The sequence below is a fragment of the Netta rufina genome (assembly GCF_964035555.1).
Source record: "Netta rufina genome assembly, chromosome: 5".
Lineage (NCBI taxonomy): Eukaryota > Metazoa > Chordata > Aves > Anseriformes > Anatidae > Netta > Netta rufina.
This window is the reverse complement of record NC_140128.1, coordinates 12,029,978-12,056,572: the sequence shown is the minus strand read 5'-3', so window position 1 is coordinate 12,056,572 and position 26,595 is coordinate 12,029,978. Positions and strand designations below refer to the sequence as shown.

The 26,595-nt window shown below is 36.8% G+C and overlaps 1 protein-coding gene across 1 annotated transcript in view; it reads left to right on the top strand.

Annotated features, from left to right (window-relative positions):
- Positions 1-26,595, top strand: part of MYBPC3 (myosin binding protein C3) — a gene marked incomplete at both ends in the record, with an annotated part of 61,145 nt that overhangs the window by 6,049 nt on the left and 28,501 nt on the right. The window contains 20 exons of the mRNA XM_084287261.1: positions 2,535-2,801; positions 4,674-4,711; positions 4,814-4,853; positions 5,031-5,117; positions 5,262-5,410; positions 6,361-6,478; positions 7,251-7,299; positions 8,519-8,563; positions 10,899-10,955; positions 15,235-15,258; positions 16,013-16,179; positions 16,869-17,001; positions 17,700-17,824; positions 18,428-18,533; positions 22,374-22,540; positions 22,927-23,092; positions 24,036-24,142; positions 24,470-24,499; positions 24,658-24,794; positions 26,369-26,446. Coding sequence (XP_084143387.1) covers positions 2,535-2,801; positions 4,674-4,711; positions 4,814-4,853; positions 5,031-5,117; positions 5,262-5,410; positions 6,361-6,478; positions 7,251-7,299; positions 8,519-8,563; positions 10,899-10,955; positions 15,235-15,258; positions 16,013-16,179; positions 16,869-17,001; positions 17,700-17,824; positions 18,428-18,533; positions 22,374-22,540; positions 22,927-23,092; positions 24,036-24,142; positions 24,470-24,499; positions 24,658-24,794; positions 26,369-26,446 — 2,090 coding nt within the window. The remainder of the gene's footprint in view (positions 1-2,534; positions 2,802-4,673; positions 4,712-4,813; positions 4,854-5,030; positions 5,118-5,261; positions 5,411-6,360; positions 6,479-7,250; positions 7,300-8,518; positions 8,564-10,898; positions 10,956-15,234; positions 15,259-16,012; positions 16,180-16,868; positions 17,002-17,699; positions 17,825-18,427; positions 18,534-22,373; positions 22,541-22,926; positions 23,093-24,035; positions 24,143-24,469; positions 24,500-24,657; positions 24,795-26,368; positions 26,447-26,595) is intronic.

The following is a 26,595-nucleotide window of genomic DNA, read 5'->3' as shown; positions in this document are numbered from 1 at the left end:
TATTTAGTTTTTCCACAAGTCAGAAATATGATGTGGTGGTGGAGATTTCTCACTGTGAATGTAGTTCTGTCCAACAATCTGTTTTTGTTGAGTCATCTAAAGTAAATGTAAGAAACCTTACCACTTAACAGGGTGTACAGCAGATCACAGCGTTATTTCTGAATACACGTCTTGAAACACTGACATTCAGAGGACGGAACCTTTGCAGGTGACATTACTGTTAAGTAATTAGTGTATTTATAGACTATTTTGTGCTTAAATAGAAGAGTGATGATGGTAGTACTCAGAGAAAAAGCATGCTCACTTTCCACCACATCTCTACAGTCACAGGGAGAGGAGCCAGCTGGTAGGTATTTCAGGAGTGGATTCAAGAAGCGACGTGGCCCCACACTCTGTGGTAGCCTGGCCAACTCTAATTATCTTTTGAATTCTTTACATTAAAGTTGCTGTCTACAGTAACTCTCATGCAACTAGTCACAACGATACACTACATCAAGGATACCCTGGTGTGTTACATACTGAAGTGCAATACTGTACCAAAAGATGTGCAGCTGATAACAAGCATTTGACTACTACACTAAAGTACAGAGCATTATATTCTATAAAAATACCATATTCTGTGTAAGAACAATTATATCACTTACAGCCCTAAGGTTAGAAAAAAAAAAAAAAAAAAAGAAAGAAACCATAAAAACATCCAAGCACATTCCAGTACCAGAGGAAATTTCATACACATGTAGAAGACGACAAAAGGAGCTCATTGAAGGCTGCTTAGTGCAAAACAAATTTGTTTTCTCACCAAATTATAAAATGTGAGGGGAAAAAAAATAAAATAGGAATTTATATAAAAAAGAGAGGCAAAATGCAATACATCCTAAATTACAGAATTATTTGTAAGTCACTTTATTTGATGCTTGAGCAAATTGAATTTGATGCTTTGTAAAACAGTACAAGAAGAGAGTCCTGTTTCATTTTACAGTCCAAAGGCCATCAGACAAGATCTTTGCAGGTGTAACTCCACTGTGGTCTAGTTATGCAGTCTGAGCACATGGCACAGGAATGGAGATTTAGTGCAGATGGCATTATTAGTACTATAGCATTTATGGTAGCTCAAGCACCTGTTTGAACAGGAGTATGAGCTATTTCTTTTAGTGTTTCCTTCCATACCACGTTCCCTTCATTTTTATAAAGAAGAAACAAAAGCTTATGCTAATTATAACCATTGTTCTGGTGTTTAGGAAAGTTGCTGTTGTTGTCCAAGTAGACAAGCCACGGATACTTTGCAGCAAAGGTGACTGATGTAATCAAATGTGACAGAATTACGAGTATTATATAAAAGTATGGTTATAAAAGGGCAAGTCAATAATAAGACGACATAATGACACACAAAAAACATTTAATGTATGAATCAGAATGTAAATTACTGGTATTTTTATACACGAGCATGGCTCAGGGCAATTAGCAGAAAGGTAACAGATTCAATTAAGACCAAAACACGAAGATGAAAAACTTGTTTCAAAATAAAGTTAAAAGATAAAAATAAATAATTCAGAGCAAAGGAAATGGTAAAGCAAGCAGTCTCATTAAAATCTAATCTTGAGAAAGTTTAAGATACCCATAGGCTGAAAGCACAATACATGGCTTGCTTTCCAAATTCACATCTGTTGTGCTACTTTGATTACACATGAGCCAAAACAGGTCATTTGGTTTATACTTGTTCATCCCATATATTGAGAATTTAATTATTTCTCATCATTAGGATCATAAGTGCTCTTTAACATATAGAGGAAATATTTTGATCCATCTTGTAATTCATTAGAAAACTAGCTGTCGTAGGTAAGCACTTATTAATACTATTATTAATTATTAATACTAAACTTGCTATGTTCAGAATAATGATTTGAATGCAAACAACACTTGATAGTATTTTAGGTGGGATATAATTACAAAGGCCATCATAGGAACATGCATCCCTTTCCACTATAGCCTTGACTGGTCAAAACAGAAGGACTGAAGATGAACCATTAATTTATTATGGTATATTAGGACACAGGCTGCTGAAGTAACTGTAGTTTTGTTGGAGGAACAGATCCTGCTCCTTTTTAATACCAGCATTAAGCAACTGTTAGGATAGAATTAAGAAGGAATTCCTATTTCTAAACAAAACTGCATAGCAAATTAAGGCAGAAAGCTTTATATGTGAGAATATAAATCATACCAATTTGTCATAGATCAAAACACTCACGAAAAATCAGAGCTCAGTACAGGAGAAAGGAAGAGGAAGATGGACAGTGAGACAAGTTTGCTATCCCGTACATTTTATCTCATGACAATATGGAGAAGACATCTCAGTCAGAAACAGAACTTGGTAAAAACAAAGACAATTCCACAACTTCTCTGTGGAAAGTGTAATTTATATCTTGCATGGGCAGATGGGAGAGAAAGGAGACAGCTGTTGCAGCCACAACAGCTGACTACACCAGATATCCCACAACTGCAAAACAGATTTTACTGAGTCCTCTCTCTTTTTTTAGTTTCTGCATTTACCAAGAAGCCGAAGACAACAGAGGTGACAGCCGGAAGTACAGCTGTGTTTGAAGCAGAGACAGAAAAAGCTGGCGTCAAGGTGAAGTGGCAGCGAGCCGGCACAGAAATTACTGACAGTGAGAAATATGTCATCAAGGCAGAAGGAAACAAGCATTCACTGACAATCAATAATGTAGTAAAAGAAGATGATGTGACATATGCTGTAATAGCTGGAAGTTCCAAGGTCAAATTTGAACTCAAGGTCAAAGAGCCAGGTACAGTGTTTCCTAAGTAATTCTAATTTCAACAGTATTTTCAATCCTGTGTTCAAAATTCATGAATGAGACCCACGGAAATTAGCCTAATTTGAAACTGTAAAATTTCTTTACTGGTAATATATCTGTTTTGCCATATGATTTGAAACTGCAGTAAGATTTATAAAAAATGCTCTTTAATATTAACCTGAGGGACACATTTCCCGTGGGTAAGATCCCTATTTCCAGACGACAGAAGTCCACACAGCGGCGAACACAGAGGAAATCTCAATGTACTTCTTTAGAATTCACAGTCAAGCTTTTCTCTATAACCATTAGTGAAGTTGAAAAGGAAAGGAAAGCAAAGCTAGTCTAACCTGGACTCACCTTGCATCTTAGGCCTGGTATTTAAAAAAATAATACATTTTTGTATTTAAATGGAAATTTAACAATTGACAAAAATTTCCAAGTTATGCTGTTATGTTTTTTAGGAGTTCATATGTTCCTACAAAACGTCTCAAAATCACCTGCTAACAAAAGCTCATCTTTCTTGAGGAACTTGAATACAAACAATAACCTTCGTATTATTTGTGTATCACCTATCATTACTATCTGTGCGGGCATTAAAGCAACAGCTAGATGGGAAATGGATGGAGACACCTTCCCCAGGCTTTCTTGGGAAAAACATTTTGACCTTCCTGATCCCTTTTTTTTTTTTTCCTCCAAAAGCTTTGGTCCCCATTCAGCACTTTTTGTATTTTAATATTTGATATTTTCCCTTTTTAGAGTTGAAATTTATTTGGACTAGATCCAATGGGATACTTTCTAACAATAAATGTTAAAATCATACTGTTTTCTCTTAAGACATAAATACATTTTAGGGTAAACGGCATAAATTTTTTGAGAGTGGGGTTGATTCATGATATGTTCACAGGTACTGTCTCGTTTTTCAGATCTTACAAAGGCTACACTGGCAAAGTATAACTGGATTACCCATAATTATTATCACAAACAAGAATCTTTTCAGCTTTTTATTATCAAAACAATAGAAACTGTCTCCTTGCCTACCCAGACACAGCCACTTCCCTTTGTTACAGAGAAGCCACACAAATTACTCACCTCATGGCACAACACGTCCAGAAATCTCTAGTGGAAAAGACACTGCAATAGCTGGGAAACAGCATGTGGGACTTGACTGTGAAGTAGGCAAGGCCCTTTGGAAGTATCTCTGCTACCTAAGGAGAAAAAAAAAAAAAAAAATGTCAGCAGCTGATCTGCTTCAAGAAATTTTACCTCCCTCCTTCTGGTTCAGTTGCTCACTCCTATTCCCTTTTCATACGTTTCTATCTTCTCTATTGTGCCAAATTAATTTGTCTGAATTTGTCTGTGAAGCCATGGTTTAATTGAGAGGGCATAAACTTCCACAAGCCAGGGGAGCAAATGATAGTGAAATTTAAAAAATACTTTCTCCATACTGATTGCTAGTAATGTCTAGCATTTCTCCCAAACCACACACAGCTGCAGTGTTTAGAACATTACATTCCAACCACAAAGTTAAACAAAATCTCATGAAAAAGCAAATTGTTTTAAAAAATCATAACTGCATCATTTTCACTACTTTTCCTACTTTTTTTTTTATCTAACTGAGGTTAACAGCTAATAACAGTGCTTTCATCAACCAAGATTTTACACATCAAAAACACAGAATTTGAAATTTCAGGCATCAGCTCCTTCCTAGCCCAGAAAAGAGCCCTGTCATCCAGTAGTCCCTTTCTCCTTACAGCACGTCTTCTAAATACTAGAAAACCACAGCTGATTTTTTTTGCATTTCCTAAATATATCAAAGCTGTAGAAACACAGCTTTCTCTAATCTTGGTTTACATGCATTTCCAGAAAAGAGTGAGACGGTCACTCCTGCGGAAGCTGCTCCTGCCCCAGCTGCCTCAGAGCTGCCTGCTCCGCCAGCAGAAAGCAGCCAAAACACAGAAGGTAATAAAGAACTGCTGCTCTTAGTAAGTCTGGTACATTAACAGAAGGGAAAAACTGGAACAGTGAACCTTTACAGTAAACAAGGTAGAGACAGTAGCTGAAAGGTGACTGCTGGTGATAAATGACAGAGAATAAAGAATAGTCTTGGAGACAGGAGAAACATACTGCGATATTTTGAAATGACTTAACAAATTTATTGCATAGGCTGTAAGAGAAGCTGATGCAGAAAGTCCTAACTAGAAGTTCTTGTGTTTGATTCAGTTCCCTCTGCTGGAACTCAACCAGAAGAGCCTGCAGACCCTATCGGGCTCTTTGTGACACGACCTCAGGATGGAGAAGTTACTGTTGGTGGGTACAAAATCTGAGTCAAGCGGTGTTCGTAGACTGCACCTGCTGCCTGACTGTGCTCTCCACATACAGGAGGGCAGCAGTCATCTAACAGATATATTAAACGCTACTCATAATCCTATTTTAACCTACTTGCCTTACAAGGTGGAAATATCACGTTCACTGCCAAAGTTGCAGGTGAGAGCCTGCTGAAGAAACCATCGGTGAAATGGTTCAAAGGAAAGTGGATGGACCTAGCAAGCAAAGTGGGGCAGCACCTCCAGCTGCATGACAGTTATGATCGAAACAACAAGGTACAACTGGCAGAGTAAGATTCCCAGTCTTTTAGATTCTAATCTTTAATCTGGGGAAAATATAAGCGAATATAGAAATGTTTTGAGGTACCAAAGCTATATACTATGTAATACTTATGCAGACACACTTATGTTTTGACCATGCAGACGAGACGAGCACTACATACAGAATCTTGTACATCTTGTTTATGATGAAATGAGAAAATATCTGGTGGACTGGGGAAGCAGTTTTACACCACCTACTGCAGAATGTTCTACCTTCCTCCCAAGTAATAGATACTGGTTATATTTAAGAGAAAACAAAGTCAGGCAGATAGTAACATATCATCTATTTTCTTTTTATATAGATCAAGTGTTCAGCTATTAGTGTTGGAATTTACTGTTCTCTTGCATTGACTAGACTAGACTACTCTAAATATCTCAATAAGATCCATTTCTAGCACAAAAGTGTCCAAGGATACACAAACAGGAACACAAGAGATTCTGTACCATGACTTCTCATCCCATGTGGGATATGAAGCACTAACACCCTCTTCTGGATGGAACAGAACTGACTTGCTCATGAGTGAATCAGCCACTCCCATTGCTTAATCCTAGGTAGAGGCTATGTTTGTTTAATGGAAGATCTACATGTATTCCTGTTTCCAATGAACATTCAGTTACTATATGTGATGACTATATACACCCATACATCAGTACAGTTTCCTAATATAACACTGAATGCTTTGGTAGACCTGTACTGATCATACCCTTTAGCTGTTCCCACTGAATTGGGGATATGCAATTTTGATGACAGTAATGAGTTATATGTTCAGAAGATTCTTAATTCTAAAAGGAAACAGAACTGTCATCTCTCGTCTTTTTCTTTATGCCTTAATACGCTGCATTCTAAATCTCTCTCAGCATTTAATTTTCTAACTTACAAAGTGTATCACTGGTCTCTGTTCTAGGTGTACACCTTTGAACTGGAAATCATAGAAGCAAATATGACCTTTGCAGGCGGGTACAGATGTGAGGTGTCTACTAAGGACAAGTTTGATAGTTCTAATTTCAACCTGACAGTCAATGGTAAAATGAACTACTGCCACCTTGCTTCTTCCTGTTTTGTTTTGTTTTGTTTTCTTCCTATACATATGCCCGCCGATTCTTTCTGGTACACAGCAGCTACTAGACAAGGATAGATCTGAAGTATACACCTGCAGAGCTACAGGTGCACTTAGAGAAGCCTGCAGATGAAGATTGGGAAGAGTTGGCAGAGATAGAGAACATTAGAAGAAAACAGTTGGATGTCATTCAAGTCAGAATTGTGATGCTCTTTAAGACAGCACACAGAAAGATACAGAGCAGCCCAACTGTTCTCTGGCTTTATTCTCACTTCAGAAGTTTAGAACAGAGTAATCAGGTTCTGTCTACGCAACATCCTAGGTGGAGTTCCTGTACATTACTATGTATTTCCGAGAATTTACCTTTGTCAAAGGACTGATTGCAATTCAGAATGAATAACATTAGACAGTTGTTACCCAGTGGTTTTCTCATTATGGTTTCAATATACCCTGTGAAGCCAGTATCGAAACTAAAATTTACCAGCAGAGGAATTAAAAAGAAGAGATAAGACAATTTGTCATGATGAAGCTTGAGACTAAACTAAGTTATACATCAAACACTGGATGTTGAAAGCCAGTTAGTGAGGGTTACCTATTTAAAGATACTGCTTCAATCCTCCAATATGTGATTGATTACAATTTACAACATAAGAACATAAGCTTTATAAATAGCACTGTAGTTTTGCATTATTTTGATGTGCCACCTCATTCTTGTTTGTCGCTCTTTGTCACATCAGAAGCGCCACTAAGTGGAGACTTGGATATTCGTGCTGCCTTCCGACGCACGTGAGTAAGCACAGTAGAAACTTATGTAGATCAAATTATACTTCCACGCAGAATTCATTACTTTCCTAGTAAAAGCAAAGGCATGGTACCAACAAGTACAGAGACAGGGATGTCTACTAAGAAAATATTTCTACCATTAAAATACTAAATAACATCTAGGAATCATCTAAGAGAATTTTGACTTTGTACTAGCATAACAATCATGCTTGTCTTCAATTATGCAATTTATAATGTATATCTTTTTATGAAGAACTTCAGCATTTTTTTTCCAATGCTGTAGAGCACTCCAGATGTAAACCAACAGAGAGGGAAAAGATTCTGTGTAGTGCTTAGCCTTGATTTAGTGTGGCTTGAGGAGCTACATGCATCTTAAGACAAACATTTGCTAAACAAATTCCAAAACTGGAATTTGATGTGAGCCCTGTAAGTAGCATAACACCAATAACATTAATGCATTTTGACTGTATTTGTTTTCATGTTTTATATTAATTGAAAGAAGACAATGGTACTGTAAATGTCTGTGTAAAAACCCTAATATATGCAGGTCCTAGAAGACTGCAAGGTGTTGCATTGGTGCTGAATAGACTATTCTCACCAGCTCCGTAATATCATTTGAATTTATACATGACATCATTGAATAAGATTTTCCTTCTGTTAGTAAAATTTGCAAATTTGTAACATCTTTTTTATTTCAACATTAATATCTGTTTTTTATTGTTAAATATCTTTTTTCACTTTAAGTAAATCAGTTTCTGTTTTAATTTCTATATATTTTTGTAGTTATTAGATCAAGAACATTCCAACAGGCATCAATTTCTCTAACATAAGAGAAAATTTTGCTCTGTAAACTGCTTGAATTTTTCCATACAAGTGCTATTTCTGTATGAGATTTGGATTTTGCATTCTATCATAAAGAAGTCTTGAAGAACTTATTTACAGTCAAATCCATCTGTAACTAGCTGACCAGCCTGCTCTGGTGCCTAAAAAAGGACATTCGGTGCCTAGTTGCATTGTGTTATTTCACTGCAGTGGAATTAGGCTCCAAGGGGTTCTCTTCTTGCTAGCGGAATTAAAAGAATTATTTTACAATCAATTGAGAGTAAGAGCAATGTTAGCAGCTTCAGGCTGTTCAGATTTTCAGCTCTTTCTATAAGAAAGAAGCCAGATTTTGAAATGAACTGTTTAAATCTGAAGCTCTGTGTCTGATACCCTCACTCAGGAGCCTGGCAGGAGGGGGGAGACGGATGACTTCAGCCTTTCTCAGGTAGTCTCTGCCTGTGTCAGCAGACAAATTCAAGTCTAACAATGAACTGTCTCTCTCTGATCAGGAAAACAAAATAAAATAAAAAACAGACAGAATTAGCTCCACTTTCTATTATAAACATTTGAATTCCTAATAAATCATGGTTTATAGTAGTGCTTATACAAGATTAGAATGTATACCAGTAAGTAGTAATATGTCTAAGATATTGAAAAGAGTAGTTTGATAGTTCAGTGAGAGGCAGATTCATCTACACAAAAGGCTTGTGTTTGGAGAGAACTATCTTCACACAAACTTCAAATTATATGCATGTCTGCCCCTCTGTTTTATACTCTTTCTTCTATACTGAGCACATCTTGACTAAAACTGTCACTTCTCTCACAGAAGTTTTTCAACACACATGCGTATGAAAATCTGTAATTTCCTGCCACACTCTTAATCCTATTATCATTAACTTTCCCGTCACATCCCTTTTGCTCCCAATGTCTTCTACCATAATTAAAATAGGAAGTCTGAGATTAGATTTAACTCTATGCATGTTAAAGCAATTATTAAGGTCTTACTCTGCAGAAAAGCCAAACGCTGATTGGTGGGCTTTCCTAAAAATCTGTTTGTAATTACCACCTGGGAAGCAGTAATGTGACTAATTCCCCTTCCAGCTGTAGATTCTGGTTTTCTGAATATTTGACCACAAGAAGCCCTTTTCAAAGTTAGTATTATAATAGTAATCTCTATATATGACGCCTGTAGCCATTGAAAATCTTCTTAAAGCAAGGATAAAGAGGCCAAAAATACACTTTCTTGCTTGAGCATCATACCAAGAAAATAATCCATTCCAGTACTGTACTACCTTGAAAGTAATCACAAAAGTAAATATGGTTCTTTCTTAATAAGCAGATCTCTTCTCAAAACTTATTCAAAATAGTACTGAGTCAAAATAAAAATGGTTTTGAATTGTTATTTTTTTCTCACCAACCTTGCAAGTACCAAAAGTCTGGACTTGTTTCCCTTCCATTTTTATGACCAGTACTGGCAAAATGCCCATCCTTTATCTGTTAAAGCTGTTTTCTTACGTATTTTTATATTTGTTCCTGCCGTATCAAATTATCCTTACATTCTGGTTATACTCCTACAGACAGACTGACTGAAGGAACTAGCACTCTGTGTTGTCAGAGACAGCATTTTGGGCTACTGCTACCCCTGGTACATGTGAAAATAGTAATTTCTGTGTATGAAACAGTGATGGAGGATAAGGTGTTGCTGCTGGAGGAATCTAAATGCTGTTTGTTGGTATTACCTGATTCTTACTCTCAATACCACAGAGGTGTAAAGGAGCCTCTGAACATCGATGATGGGAGACCAACTGAGGTGAAGAAAATTCATTTTGACTTTCTAAACCCTGCCTGAATGCACAAAAAGACATTAAGACTTTTTTTTTTTTTTTTTTTTTTTTAATTGAATGATAACTAATCAGGAAATAGATTTAATTCCCAGTCAGTTCAGTACTTCCAAAACACATCTCCAGAATGATTTTTTTTTTTTAAGGAACTAAGCCCAAATAAGTGGTTTTAGAGACTTTGTGTTCAGTTTTCATAGTAGATCTGTACTTCAAACATTCAGAATCACAGCTAAAACACGTTTGACTCAGAACACCAAAAATAACATGGTGTACTCCATCTGAGTTTAGCATATGACAAACATCATTACATATCAAAAAATTCCTGCTGGTTGCTTCTCGTTCTCATCAATCAATTCATCAGGTTCTGTGTCAAATCACAGGATTCCTCCTTTTGCTCACCCAAGCACCAGCAATGTGATACTCGTTTCATGATAATGAGCTCTGGAATTGCAAAGAGCCTTAAAAAAATTGCAGCTGGGTATACTAGATAAAATACCAGGAAAGAAAACAAAAACAAAAACAAAGAAGTGATTTTGGACTTCAGGAAGTCCAAAAAAGGTTGGTTTAGTACTGCCCCCACTACAACCTATATCCATACTCCTGAAACTACAGCTTCCTAAAAGCACTAAAGATTCTAAATGAGAGCTTCTGCAACATCTACATGATAACCACTATATTCCAAATCAATATGACCACCAAGTTAATAACCTCTACAGCTTTCTTCTTAATCAGTACAGAAAAAATACAAGTTCATTAAACAAATTCCTTAATCTAGATCAATAATGAAAAAGAGCCTAATTAGATCACGTCCCATGTCAGAGCACACTGTCATTCTAAACCCATCCACTACTCCACTGCAGAAATCTATCACCTATGTCATGATATAGTTTCATTTCCATTTCCTTCTAAAGCTAATTACATTTTTCTGTTACTACACAGTACTGAGGGACATGACGAAGCTGGAGAGTTGAATTTTAGTGCCCTACTGAAAAAGAGGTGAGTAAAAATCCACTAATCTTAGAGGAATAAAATTACCTTCTGTAGAATAAGTCTGGAAACACTAGAACTAGAGCAAGTAGGAGGTTAGTAAGTTCAGAATCCTTGCAATTTTTCTAAAGCAGCTCTGAATGGAAAAAGGATAACAAGTACTTATAGCGACTTCCCCAAATAGTCAAGACTTCCTGCATTCTTGCTGGGTTTATAGTGGAGCAAGTAAATACATATTTTATTTATTTATTTTTATTTTCCCAAGAAAGAAAAGACCGGGACCAGTGCAATTAGTTGCTTACTTTTCACTAAAGAAAATAAATAAATTACAATACTTGTCTATAATGCTGTTTACTAAGAAATTTTATCCTAAGTTTTCACAACACACGGCATGAGAGAACTGGGAAGAGAAGCATTTTTATTAGATATCCAAACATTACTATTATTATTGTTACAGTATACAACTATATGTACTATAGATTTTTTTTTTACAATAATAGAGATTCTGTGTTGTATAAATATTATATAACATATTTTAATGCTTTTACTCTAAGTCTTATTTCTTGCTTTTACTTGCACTTTTTTTTTTTTTTTTGGTGGAATTTCTTCTTCCCATTGTCTGTCCTTGACACATCTGTTTCATAATCTCTCTACATATGTTTTTTTTCTTTTTACTACCATTGTAATCTGGATATTTTGGATTCCACTGTTGACAACAGAGAGTAAGGTTTCTACTTCATTTGATTACAAATGCATGGGTCAGACTGAATATCAGAACCATTTGGTTTGAAATAATGCATGCATTTTTATCTTACATGTAGAGCATGACAAAAAATTATATAGTATGAAAGAAAATTATCAACTGCCAATTTCTGAGATGGAAATGTTTTTAAACAGTTAGAAATTAAGGACAAACTATCCAATACAAATCAATGTGTTTTTTTTTTCTGCATGTCCTTTGTTTTTCACCATTGCTTTCTTTTATTAGTGGCTTTAAATAGTGCTTGAATCATCAAATTTTCTCAATAATCTGTTGGTTTAAATTCCTATTGTTGAAGGAAGTAGAAATGGGAACCTCTTCTTTGATCACAGATCATTTGCATTATTTGTATGCTGGTGCCTATCAAGTATGCTTTCAAGGTTTGTTCCATACACCCTTAATCATGTTTAGCAAACATATTACCAACATCACCTATTCCGTAAATGTACAGACTTCCCTGTTGCAAAATATTTAATTTCGGGTGAGGTTTCCGTTGATCGTTATCATCCCATCACTCTGAGCATGCTTCTGATTACTGCCCATGGTCACTCATTTTTTGTCTCCTGAAGTTACTATAAACAATCATCACTAGACTCACATTCTAATCTCTGTAAGCAAAAAAATAATTAAAAAATTTAAAGTTTTTTTTTCTTTTAAAATTTTTCATAAATGGAGGCCAAGGAAGGTAAAAACACTTGCTTAATTTTGTGCACTGCTAGAAGCCTTTTCTTAGAGGCATGGAAGTGAGATTTTTTCTTCTGTTTCAGAACTCAGTTCAACCTGAACTCAGAATTCAGAATTCAGTTCAAACTTTAACTTTCAATACCATTTTGTTATGTACATGTGACTTACAAGCTTTTTCCTGTGACTTCAGCATGGATTGAAGACCACGCCTATACTAATGAGAACTGGAAGGCATAAAAACTTACTGTGGAATTAAAGCATTTCTCATTAGAATAGGACAGAAAAAAAGGACCTCATGCTGAGGAACTCTCAAGAGCTATGTAGATTCAAACAGAATGGGAGATTATTCTTTCACCACTTTTGCTTTGTCCCACCTAATTTACAAGTGCCCTCAATCCAGAGATAATGAACATTCCCGCTGTAATAGAAACACCTTCATTTAATACTGTATCTCCTATTGCTGTAATTTAATTAACTGGTGTTGACATACAGATGTCATGGGCCAAGGAGAGGTCATTGGGAAGAGGAAGGGAACAGCTGTCACAGAACTATTACATGGGAAAGTTAGCGGAGACCTTGAAGGAGGTGACAGCTGACAGGGCCCAATCAGTTGACAGTAATGGGATAGGAAGGAACCATCTCTGGGATGTACAAAACTATTTTTAACCCCTCCACACATGTTTAAAACATATCAGATGCATATTCCATTTACAGCAGATTCACTAAGCTGCATCTTAATGCCCCCAAGTGCATATTTAACCTATGAGGTGATCACGCTGGATAAGGATCCCCAGCGTCACGGAGAGTAGTGTAAGGGTGGGAGAAACTCCATGAGTCCAAGCTCTCATACGTTGCTTAGTTCCTGTTGGCAGTGGAAGAGTACAGTCTCACTGTGGCTTTATGTAATCAAAACGAATGTTTTAGCAAATATAACATGGTGAAAAGGACTAATGCGATGGGGAAACTTTTTCTTAGAGGCATAGTAAGCTTTTCTTCTGTTTCAGAACTGAATTCAACACTGTAAGAACGATAACCTTTAACTTTTAGTACCATTTTGTTATGTACACATGACTTAAAGCTTTTTCCCGTAACTAGAAAATACCAGTACGTAGGAGGAAGAAACTACATTTTGAGCATAAGGGCTCAAATTTATTTTATTTCTGCTTGCATGGAAACAGCATTGAAACAGCACTGAAATGGTATTGCCAGATCTAAAAATGGGATGACACTGACTAATGGAAAAGCTAAAACAAAAATTCAGGAAGTCTTCTCAATTGTGAGATATAATAGGCTGTGGAATTGCTTCCAAATTGGAAGATTTAACTCATGATGTATTTAAAAATAGCTCACACAAAACACTTTAGAAAATATCATGAATAATGATACCCACAAATTTTCAGGTAAAGGGGTATATATAGATGAGCACATAAGTAGGCAGATAGACGGAGAGACCACCAATATTTATATAAGGACTGAGGGAAAATGAGAATATCTGAACCTGTTACGCCTTTCTTATCTCCTATGATTTTATATTTTCTTTTGAGATACAATTTGCCCTGCAGAACGTTAATTGTGCTACTACAGATTTTACTGGAAATATTATATATTCTTACTTTTATGTACATATATATCTATTCCAATTCATATGTATTTGGAAATATTCTAATGTTCATTGGTATGATCAGAGCAACTTGCCCAAAAACTGGTTATATTAAAAGATCTTGGTCTATCTGACAACTCAGTTGACAAATCAGTTCATTTGTCCTGCCTTCTGCCTTGCAGAATGACAGACTATGTGTATTCCTGAACTAAATGTTAGATAGAGAAGAGCAATTTGGACTAAATTTGTGGGTAATGTTGATGCACTGCTATGACAAAGCAAATACTCAGTAGACTGCACTTACTGCAAAGAGTCCAAACTTCAGATACACCTATCAATCCAGTGAGTGCTAGTGAATGAGGGCTTAGTGCTTAGTGAGTGCTATGCCACTCCAAAGATAGGAGATATTGCATGCCGTATTTCAACTTGCATTCACTGGGGTTTTCCTCCTCTTCAAGAGCTACGATGCTGGAAATCCAGAGTACTTTAATAAATATAACTCTCGTTATAAACAAGGCCTTTAGGGGAAATCACAGGAGTGCTACAAATATTTGGTTACACCTGCTGTCTAGACTGACTACTGTCATGCTTTTTTAAGTAACAGTATTTCTCACAGACTAATGGGACTGTTCTTTTCCTGAAAAAAAAAATGAAAACACACACTATAACCCTCCACTCTTCTTCGCACTGCCTGCTGCATAAGTGATCTCTGTATTGGGGTTTCCCACTGTACACGACTTCATTATATGAGAGTGTTCTGCTGCACTGGAAGTTTGCTTGGTCTTGGTAATAACAGAAACAGTAACCACAGGAAGTTTAGGTAAACTACAGAAAGTTTTAAGAAAATGTTACTTCTTTTATCCTTACTGTTTATCAAAATGCAAGCAGTGACAGGCAACAACTCCAAGAAGACGGGGCTAAGTAAAGCTACTTATTTCCCTGTAAATCCATCTGTCATAATTAGGAACAAGTAGAAGTCATTGCACTTATCATTTAGATTGCCGAATGGAACTGTACAAACTGTGTGAGATTGATTTTACTAGGGAACAGCATTTTTCTTAAGCCTATTTCAGAGCTTTTGCACGAGTTCCTTCATTTCCCTGCTACTGAAGCTCAGGCTTATTCTGCTAAAGGTGAAGATGACATTCATGGCTCTCTTGTATTAACACATGATGCCCTCTTTCTTGCCTATTGGGATGCTGCATGCTTTTCCAAACGCTTCTGTGCATCGTTCTTGAGTTCAGCAGCTTCTTGCGCTCTGTAAATCGGTAAGATTACACCAATTTCTTTCTCAATTTGTGAACTTTTAACTTAAAACATGATGATGGGAAGAGAATGCCTTTCCCAAAGCCAGACACCTGAATTTTCGCTTGGTTTTGCTAAAGCAAACATTAGTTCTTCTGAAATAACTAGATCTCTGGTTAAACCATAAAATAAGTCATTCATTGTAAATATTGTCTCATTTGCTAATACTCATCAGTGTAAGTGCCTTTATGTTTCATAGATGACTAAAGCCAACAACTGCCTTTATAAATGATGATACATATTTTAGTAATCTGTGATTCATTTGAGCATGCAGGGAAAATGTCCTGAGTAGAAAAGGAATCATTCCTTGTTAACATAATACAACTACCTTGTTTTTAAAGTATTCTCAAGATATCAGTTCTGTTCCTTGCTTTGCCATGTTTTGCATATGATCATCACAGGACAGTACATCCCCCTGCGTTTAGATTTGTTATTGTCCCCTATTGTTAAGGGAAGTTACAATTTTGTAGCTTTGGCTATGAGATAGTAAATCCTTTAGAACAGTGTTTGGATTTTAATCATCGTATATATAAATTTGAGTAAAACTACTCTGCTGTTTAATTTCATTATTTTGGGCAATAATATAGTAAAAAGTTAGACTGCTAAATTCTTTATTAATAAATGCTTTCATCAAAACTATACATAGCTTGCCAAGTCTATGGCTGTTTTAAAATTCTCTCAGTAGTGGCATTCAGATATTCTAATATCTTCCTGCAGAGGTGATGGAAAAACTGAATCACAACCTGATGTAGATGTCTGGGAAATCCTGAGGAAAGCTCCGCCTTCTGAATATGAGAAAATCGCTTTTCAGTATGGTATCACAGATTTGCGTGGGATGCTGAAACGCCTCAAACGCATAAAGAAGGAAGAGAAAAAAAGTACAGGTTGGAAAGCTCTATTTCTTCCAAATACATTTGTGTGTATATTCTTGTTTGGGAGTTCTTCAAATGTTGATATCAACTGGACAGCAGCCAGACACAAGAGCATGGGAAGTATGAGTGTGATACGGTTTCCTTTTCCAATTTTTGCATGATATTTACATTTCATTTCCATTATAAAGGTTTCTTAAAAACACTTCAAGCATGATGCATTTGGGATTCTTGAGCCTCTTTTAGTCCTGTCAAGTATAAATTACCTACTTTTAACTAATTTGTATTAAAAGTCAGAAGCAGAGAAGATAAATTGCCTTTCATTAGTACTGAGAAGATAAATATAATTTTCCTGTGGTCACACTTAGCTGTAACTGTATTTAGGATGTGTTGAAGTACATATTTATGTCTGATTTAGAATATTCTACTTCGCTCATTTTAGTTAATATCACAAGCCTTTCATTCTATGTTAATGAATAACATAAGACAGCATGGGATGAAGAACAGACAAAAAGAAATGGTAAAAATGCAAACAGGGATGGAGAAAGTGGACAAGGTTTAAAATGGCATTAAACAAGAGGAAAAGGAATGAAGACTTATTTTCTTGACAGAGAATGTCAAGAAAAAGAAAAAAAAAAAGGAAAGAAAGAAAACAAAAAGAATAAAATTAAGATACTCTTTTTACAACTCATTCTTCGTCACAGCATTCCTCAAGAAATTGGATCCAGCTTACCAAGTGGACAAGGGACAAAAGATTAAATTAATGGTTGAAGTCGCCAATCCAGATGCTGACGTGAAATGGCTGAAGAACGGACAGGAGATCCAAGTGAGCGGCAGGTAAACTAGAAGTATGAGAAATTAAACACAGAACGGCCTGAAGCATGGACAAAGTAGAAAAGCTAGCTATACTTAGAAAGAAACAAATAAAATAGGGAGAAATAGGAACCATGAAAGAATCTACATAGCACATTGAGTTGTGGCCAGTTTACTGTTCTCATGGCTGTTTCTTTTTCTTCCCTGTGCTCTGTATATCTACATGTGGAATGGGATGCTCACACCTACCTTCTTAGCAAGTAAGTCCTCTGATTATGCTCTGTTTATGTATATATCCAGGGTTCAAAATTCTTTCTTACATGGGATATACTTTGCTGCAGCGTGCTTGTAAAACCAAAATTTCATTGTAAAACCAAAATTTCAGTGATTTGGTGCTGGAACCTTTAAGAGGAATTGTAATGGTAAGTAGTCAGGCTTGTGTCTGTGTTAGAAAAGCATCTACAGTCACCAGCATCCCAACACCATCCACAGGGGTTTGTATGCCTCAGTTTAGTATGAAGAGATCTCCATAATCCCCTGTGCTTGTTTTCAAAACACTGTTTCTGCCCACTGTGCTAGAACAGCAATTCAAGGGTTGAATCTTAAAAAAATGTGCCACTGATGTCAGAAAAGAAGTGGGGAGCTTTCTTCTCTGCCTGGCAGGGGAAGACTGGGTCCAAAGGAGGGAGTCTCAGATAATTACACTTAGATTCTCTTTTCAGATATATTTTTGAAGCTGTTGGGAATAAAAGAATCCTGACCATAAACCACTGCTCTCTGGCTGACGATGCAGCATATGAATGTGTGGTAGGTGAGGAGAAGAGCTTCACAGAATTATTTGTAAAAGGTGAGCAATGGCAGCAAGATCTACCCCCTAACATTTAGCATCAAATTAGTTAAATCCTTATTTAATCTCAAATTAGTTATCTCAACGCAAATTCTCCAACATATGAACAAAATCTGAGATCTATCAAAGTAGGTATTTTTCTTACAGTTAAAGGAAGACAGATTTTCCCTATAGCTGCAACTGAGAAAGCACAGGAAAACAGCTCAGTAATAGTTATTAATTCTCATTTGGAAAGTGCTGTGTTTCCCAGCAATAGGGCTAGAAACTTACTTTAGAAATTAGATTCTGTTCAAGATAAATACGTACCTCAAGCTTTACAAGCAGATCAAGTAGTACAGAAAAATAATGTCTCTGTCTGAGAATTTTGGAACATATATGAAAACCGATTAATCTTATGTTTGTATTCTGTCTCATGAAGTAAATACCGAAAGGTCATCTGATAACATTGGTAATATGATCCAGCATAGTAAATCTTAAGTTCCAACTCATAGAGCATCACCATGTATTTTGTCAGGGGCTCCTCCTGTAGAGTGCTGACTGAGACCTACTGCTGACATTCAGTCTTTCAGAATATTGTTTCAATAAAGGCCTCTTCATTTCCAGAGCCTCCAATCCTGATCACTCACCCACTGGAGGACCAGATGGTGATGGTTGGAGAAAGAGTGGAGTTTGAGTGTGAAGTGTCTGAGGAAGGAGCTACTGTAAAATGGTAAGGGAATAGAAAAGGAAATAAACAAACAAACAAAAAACAGCAAATAAGAAACAGGCCATATTCCTCCATGGGACATTCTAGAACCAGTGTTTGTGGAGAAGAGCTGTGGACTAAAAAGGATGAAGGCATCCTACATCAGTGCTTTCAGAAAAAAAGTATTTATCCTCCTTCTATATATCAAATATTGAGTAGAAACTGAGAGGCCAGAACATTACAGAAACCAGATGCAATGTAGATATTTTATAAGTGTCTCTAGGATTTCTTGTTCTGCGGCTACAGGATGCCACTGACTCTACTGAGCCGTTAACATTAAAGTTTTCTAAATGCTTGACAGCAACGTGTAACTATTACATTGACTAATCAGATCCACATTGTGATGAGCTCCACTCTTCTCAATTGCAGTGAGATTTTCTTTTCCTTAAGCAAAAAGTCAGCCTCTGCTGAGACAGAGGGAAGGCCATTGACTTATTTTAACATACGTGCTGTGGTGATCCTGCAAAGCCAGTCATTATGTATATGCAGCTAGTGGGATTAAGATGACAAACATTGTGCCCATAGAGCCCATTTTGTTGGGCATTCCAGCTGAGGGGAAGCTGGAAGGTTCACACTGCCTGGGCAGGCACAGCAGGCAGTGCTCACATACCAGGCCTTAGGCACACTGTTCTCACTTCATTTCTCTACCAGATGAAATTCTCTTGTGCTTGTTAACAGCTTCAGGCACATGGTTATCAACTGATCCCACAATGCCCATTACATTCTTGGAAAGTGCTATCACTCATCTGCTCTCCCAAAGGAAGGAACTGAGAATTTAAATAGAGCCCAAGAGCTGGTAGAGCATATGCATTACACTATTAAAACCACATGCACGGGCACACACATGCTATTGTTCAGGAACTGCTTACAGATGCCTGGTCACAAGAGATGGGGACAACCATATCTGTCCCTCTCAGGGCACATTGCAGCTGCCACACTTTGATCCTATGCCTTTGAACGACTCCCATACATCTTGCAGAGCTGTTATCTGTGGGATGGGCATTTGCTGTGACAAGGGCAAAACGGCAGCTGTCTCTGCCTGAAATGCAGCAAGTGGTCAGAGAAACTCTTCAATGCATAGCAACAGAAAACTGAGCAGCTAGATATTTACACTACACACATCTACAAAACATAACTGTTTTTATGGGAGACTCAGTCAGTGCTCTTTGGCAACAGAGGCACAGGAAAGAAATGTCCAGGAAAAACATGAAATATGGTATGGAGAAACAGTTCTGGTTTTATGTCCTTTAGGTGAAATGCTCTACAGTTTAAGCTAAGTAACAGGCACTAGCTAAAGGCACCTGTTACAGATCTTGCACCCTTTAAACCTAGGAGATGAAGTCACAAGCACATGAAAAGAAGCAAATATGTGACTTGCACAAGCCAGATAAGGCCTCCAGCCTCCTGAGCGTGACCATCGGACTAGGGCTTGGAGAATTCATCATGTGGGTCTCTACGTAGTTATCAGGAAAGACTGTCCTCTCAATCACCTAGAAAGATCTCGTGTTATCCTTACACAGTACTAAGGAATAGTCATTTCTAAGCTTCAGATGGCCTTGGAAATAATACAATTATTGAAGAAAAAGATTTAATAAAATATGTAGTTTTGACTTGGTTTTTCCATCTCTGAATGCTGGATGTATCATCCAAATGATACAGTTCCAGACAACTTCAAATGAAAACAAACTATAGCAATGTAACAGTAAATCCATGTGTCCCCACTATTACGCAGTTCCTATGTCACTGATATTTGTGAGTTTGGATCAGATGACCTAGATTGGTCCTTAATCTAACACTTCTAGGGTTCTATAAAATCCTCTTCTTACAATTTAGTGTCAGTTGATGTTTCTGCTTCACTGCTCTAGTTACCAAGGGAGGGGCTATAATATTACTTTACATAAAAAGTTTTTCCCTTTTTGCCACAGTAGTACAGTATTTTAAGTGAGGCGATGCCTGGGAGGTCTCTTTTGCAGTTTATAATTTTATCATTACCCTATTTGTCAGTACACCCATCTGCAAACACTCTGCTCATACTCATCAGCAAACTGATAGTCACTAAATCAAACAAAAGATAAATATACTATTCCTTTTAAGCAGGTTTTAAGACACTGCTCATTGCAAATAGTCTATTTTCATTATTTAGACAAGACTTCAAGAGATCTCTTTCTTAACCACGGGCTGAAGAGAATATTGAAATATCGTTGACAATCCATATCTCAAAATACATCACCAAAATAAATTAGAAGTTCATCTTTGGAACAGTAGCCATGGCATGTGTATGTGCCTGTTTTTGTCACAGCAGCATGTTGAATTTCTAGATTATAGCCCATTTGCAGCAATTCAACAAAGGTTTGCGCATTGCATTGTAGCAGTTGCTCCAGAACTAAGTGCATACACGAGAGCATCAGCTAGGAGAACATCTTGCACCTGACATCAGACTCCTGCCACTCAGCAAGCAGAGGAAACATTATCCTGGCGTACCACTAAGCATTGTGTTTCATGTGGTGTTGCAAGCGTTCTGCTTCCTCCCTCACTATTGTTGTAGCCCTGTGATTTGGACGCTAGGCCAGGGTTTTTCTAATCCCACTGTAAATTCCAATAAGCTGTACTCTAAAGAACAGTTAGGAGGGGATAAACTGTAGGTATTTTGAAATGAACTTGCAGCAGGTACATCTAAATCACAAACTAGGATGCGTGTCTCTGCTTAAAGCTTTAATCTGTGATTTACATCAGCAGACTCTGACATAGGCAAAGGGTTTCTTTGCATGTATCTACTCTGAGATTAGAAATAGAGCATTCTAATGAGTCCCTAAACAGCACTGCCATTTCCTAGCCTGTAAGGCCCTTGGTTAAGTTGCATAGTCACCAGCAACAAACAAGGGAAACAACATTAGATAGAAAGCAACCTCTTACTTTTCTAGAAGCATTCAATTTTTTCTACTTTTTTTCACATGAATATCAAATAGAAAAAATAAAAAAAAATTTACAAACTGCAGTGGTATTCAGATAATATAAATACATTCTAATGATAAAAAATATAACAGGCTACGAAAGGAGGTCAAGCTGAAGAAATTCTAAGTTATTTTCTTGGATCTTGTTTATGTTCTTTAGGATTAGGGACAGGAAAGCTATAAAAAGTCTTACATATTTTTGTGTGACCTTGACTAAACAGCTTGAATCCTCTCTGCTCGCTTCCTTTCATGATGATTGGAAATTACAATAATTAAATTTCCTCTCAGGCTGCATGGTGAAGCTTAATTTAGTAATGTCTTAAATATACCATGGCATCCTTGAATAGAAAGGACTAAAAAATCCAAAATACATTTTCATTTAAATCCATTCTAAATTTTTCTTCTTTTACTGATGCCCACAAACCATGCAATTATAATGACTGCAATTCAAGTCAGGAAAATTAAGACTTTTAAGTCATCATTCATCAAGTCCTTATTACCTTATGGCAAGATAGTACCTTCACTGCTGGTATTTCTTTGTCCCTGTATCTTCTACAATATGTATTATAGTGTCATGTGTATCTACAGTATATAAGTAATAACAATAAAGAAAATCCTTGTAAAAGAACAACCTTGAACCAAAAGTGAAATATGCAGTAAAAATTAGTGGTCAAGCTAGTAAGATTCAGGTCCCTAGCAGTTCTGGTTCTGCTAGCATTTGTGAAATAGTCTCGCTTTTGTTAACTTGAAATGCTACTAAGATTGGAGTTGTGTCCTTCAATCTCTAGTAACACTGAGCTGACTCTTACTTACCTCTTCCACCCATGAAAAATAACATCATTTGGCATTGCAGGGAGAAGGATGGAGTTGAGCTGACACGGGAAGAAACATTCAAATACCGATTTAAGAAAGATGGAAAAAAGCAGTATCTAATTATTAATGAGTCAACCAAGGAGGACAGTGGACACTATACCGTGAAAACCAATGGTGGGGTATCAGTCGCTGAACTAATTGTACAAGGTAAGCATAGGTAATGAAAAAGGAGAATCTGAAAACATGAAAACAGGCTGAAGGTAACCTTCTCCGGGATAGTGCGGAGGGATAGTGCATCATCCTTGTGCCAGGGAAAAAGAATATTTCATAGGTGGCATTAGGTTTGATAACAGAGGCCTCAAGGAGAACTCAGACCTGTGTGCCGGATGTAATGGATACCCTGATAGTAACAGGGGCTTAGCTATCAGTCTTATTAAAGCCCTGCATGCTGTGGATTTTCCTTCATATTTCACCTTTCCACAAACAGCTTGCTCAGCCCTAGCCTTTTCTACTCAGTAAAGCCACGCCAAGTGTTTATTAACAGATCTATTCTGATTTGTCGATTTGTGTACTGACTATTCTCGCAATATCAGAGAAAAAGCTGGAAGTTTATCAGAGCATTGCGGACCTGACAGTGAAGGCACGTGACCAGGCTGTCTTCAAGTGTGAAGTTTCTGATGAAAATGTGAAAGGAATCTGGTTGAAAAATGGCAAGGAGGTGGTACCAGATGAAAGAATAAAGATCTCCCACATTGGCAGGTTAGTCTTGTTTCCGAAAGCATGTACAAGTTTGGATATTACGTTACAACCCACAGGAATTATTATCTCAGGGGGACAGGAATATAAAGCAAGACTTTGTCCTGGCTCCAGCTAAAATGAGAAAGTTAAAATCTTCTCATCCACAATCAGCACATAGTCACAGGCTTGCTTTGGTATGTGATCTGGCCTTTTGCATGTATGGAATCAGTGGAGCATCAGCAGAATTTGTTTTCAGTTTTCATTTGGATTTCATGTTTTGCTGGTATTCAAAATATCTAGAAAACATGTTTTTGGTAACTTTAAAATTAACGGTAGTGTTGAGACAGATTAATATAGCATTTATGTATAAGACCCTTCAGAAAAACTACTGATTCGTATATAAATATTAACCATTGCACCAATCCATGCTCAAGTTTCTTAATACCCTAACTCTTACTGGCAATCAAGACCAGGAAACGTCCTAAGATACATGAGTACTACATGTTAGGTAAATTCTTCCTTGGTACTCCCTTTCTCTACGCTGTTTTGAATTTACAGTAATAAAGCGATGGAAGATCAATGTTTATCTTGTTTTTTACACAGCTTACTGTATTTACAGTCTGATCAAATTAAGTATGTCAGCAGTGCTACAATTGTCCTTTTTAAGGGTAAATGACCAGACTAACAGAAGCAGAGAAACAGCTTCCTCTCTTCAGAGTAGACTACACATTAACCTTGACAAGAAAAATCCACTCACAGACATCATGCTGAGATGGATTTACTCAAATGCTGGAAGCAGAGCAGCCTATAGCCCTAGAGGATGTTGACTTGATGTTAGGGAAAGCGGAGAATAAATAGTGCTGTTTGTTAAAATCCTATAGCCTGCACCTCATCTCTTGAAATAGCCTTGTTTCTCCTGGAATGGTAAGGTAAGGGAGTGGACCATATTTGTTCATGTTTCCAGAATCCATAAGCTCACTATTGAGGACGTTACGCCAGGTGACGAGGCTGACTATTCATTCATCCCTCAGGGATTTGCTTACAACCTTTCTGCCAAGCTTCAGTTTTTGGGTAAGTTGTATTAGAATATACAATGGGATTTCCACAGGGATAAAAGGATGGAACTAATCCTGGTCATACCAGGAAAGACTATGGAGAATCTCTTTCCAGATACCTCAAGACGGGTGCATTACGTTGCTTTTGCCCGTTATTTTGCTATTATTGCTACATCGTTTTACAGAGCCTGTTTTCCAGTTTATTGCATTAATCTACAGATGTACACTCCTTAAGAGGATTTAATGATTAATAAGTTTTAGATTACTTTTTGAATGCAAATTATATGAAATTTTGGTTTTCAGATCTATTTATCCTAACTCTCCCCACCTCTTTTTTTTCCAGAGGTCAAGATTGATTTTGTACCAAGAGAAGGTAAGAATATTCATTATTTATATGCAAGTAAACATGTTTTCAATAGCAAAGGAAACTGTATCTTCATTTTTAATGAGGAGTTGACATAAGTAGTCACCTCTTTTTCATACAGAACACTCAAACCATATTTTAAACTTATTTCTTTGCCTTTGCTATAGAGCCTCCCAAAATCCACCTTGACTGTCTGGGCCAGTCCCCTGACACTATTGTCGTGGTGGCTGGGAACAAACTGAGATTGGATGTTCCCATATCAGGAGATCCAACACCCACTGTCATCTGGCAGAAAGTGAACAAGGTAATGTGTAATCTGACACAATAGCTGAGGCAAGAATGTCACACCAGTAAATTTATTTTATTTCTCAAATCTGTCTGTGATTAAAAATTCTTATTTAAAATTATTTTTAATTATTTTTAAATTGTAAAGTATTTTTTAATTATTTATTTTTTAACTCAAGAAGAAAAATTAAATAGCTGCAATGTAGTTCACTGGGATTTATCTGTTTTTGTAGGAGTCACCTTGAACTGTGTTTTTTCTATGAACTTGCCTTTTGAACTTGAGCTTTTATGAATGTGACTTTTTTTTTCCTTCCAAAGGTAGGGACTGTATCTATATGAGTAGACATACATGCATGCAGGTGGTCGGATACCATCTAAGTTTATTCTTCTGATACCTCAGAGAAAAAGAAATTGATGATCAGTCACCCCCATGATCTCACTTGATAGTATGGACAAGTTCTGGAGGTGGCAGTTTCTTTTTACCATCTTTCTCAATAATTCTTCTACAGTTTGTGAAGAAGATGTGTTCTCAGCAGATCAGTGGGGTAAAGCTGTATTTGGTATAATGAAAAGAGAGGACACTAGCTATTTGCCTAATCAGAGCACTTGCAAAACATCAAAGAAAAAAATTAGAACCTAGACACAAAAGTGTCTAAGCGAGCTTCCTTCCTGGCTATCTCTGAACATCCACACCCCTCACCATCTGTGTGCTCTTGAGCTATAACGAGCACAAAACAGACATAATTTGCATAAGATTCTACAGCATCATTACACTTTCCATAGGTAGCACAAAAGTAAGTAGATATAGAGAAAATAATATTGCCAATTATATTCATTTTCCCAGACTCATTTCTTCACAACTTTGCAGCATTCTTTGTTCAGGTGGACATATTTAGTAACATTTAGGATTTCTTTCTGCAATGCAGAATTAGTATGGAACCTAACAAAACAGCCATTCATCTCTTCTTAAGGAACCAGAAGCAGTTTTTCTGACCGTCTCATACAAACATTTCAAACCCTACAACTTATTATTTCCAAGGTTTGAGGTCTCAACATGAGTAAAAGGAAACAAGTTTGATTTGAAGGATGCATAGCATATACTAACTACTGAAATCCAAAATAAACAATACCAAAGCTTCAGAATACGTTGCTTTCTGTATGTTACAGATCTGACTATGTTTCTGACCATTAAAACATTTATATTGACTTACTATCCCATCGTTACAGAAAAAGGTAAACCTTATTTATGTAGCTATACAAAATAATTGTTACCACAGGATGCACACAGACTCGGAAGCAGTTGCTGTTCTACTGCAGGAATGCATCTTTGTTTATGAAGCTGTAGATTCAGTTTTGCTGACTTATCCTTCCTTTAATTCACTACAGTCCGATACATCTATTTCCATTTCTGCTTTTTACTTTCATATCTGTTGTTTCCTTCCCAGCACTTTTTGCTCTCACTTTGCTCTTCACTTTTCTCACACCTCCATGTTCAAGCACCCCAGCCCACCTATGGACTCTTCTGACTTGCAGAAACAGCTTTAGTGTTCTGCTCAGAAAATTCAGCTTTCTGTGGTTTCTTTGTTTATCTAGAAAACTGATCTGTTTCGAAGCAATGATGACTCCATGACTCCCTCAGAAAACAGCAGTGATTTAAACACTGATAGTAAGGTAAGTTCCTTATTATTTTTGCGGACACATAAATATGCTTAGTGTTTTCCATTTAAATGGTCCTATTCAGACAAAAATAAAATTCAAGTCAGTAGATTTTAAAACTGGTGAAGCAAATAGCACAGCAAGCCCAACATCCTGCCTCACAA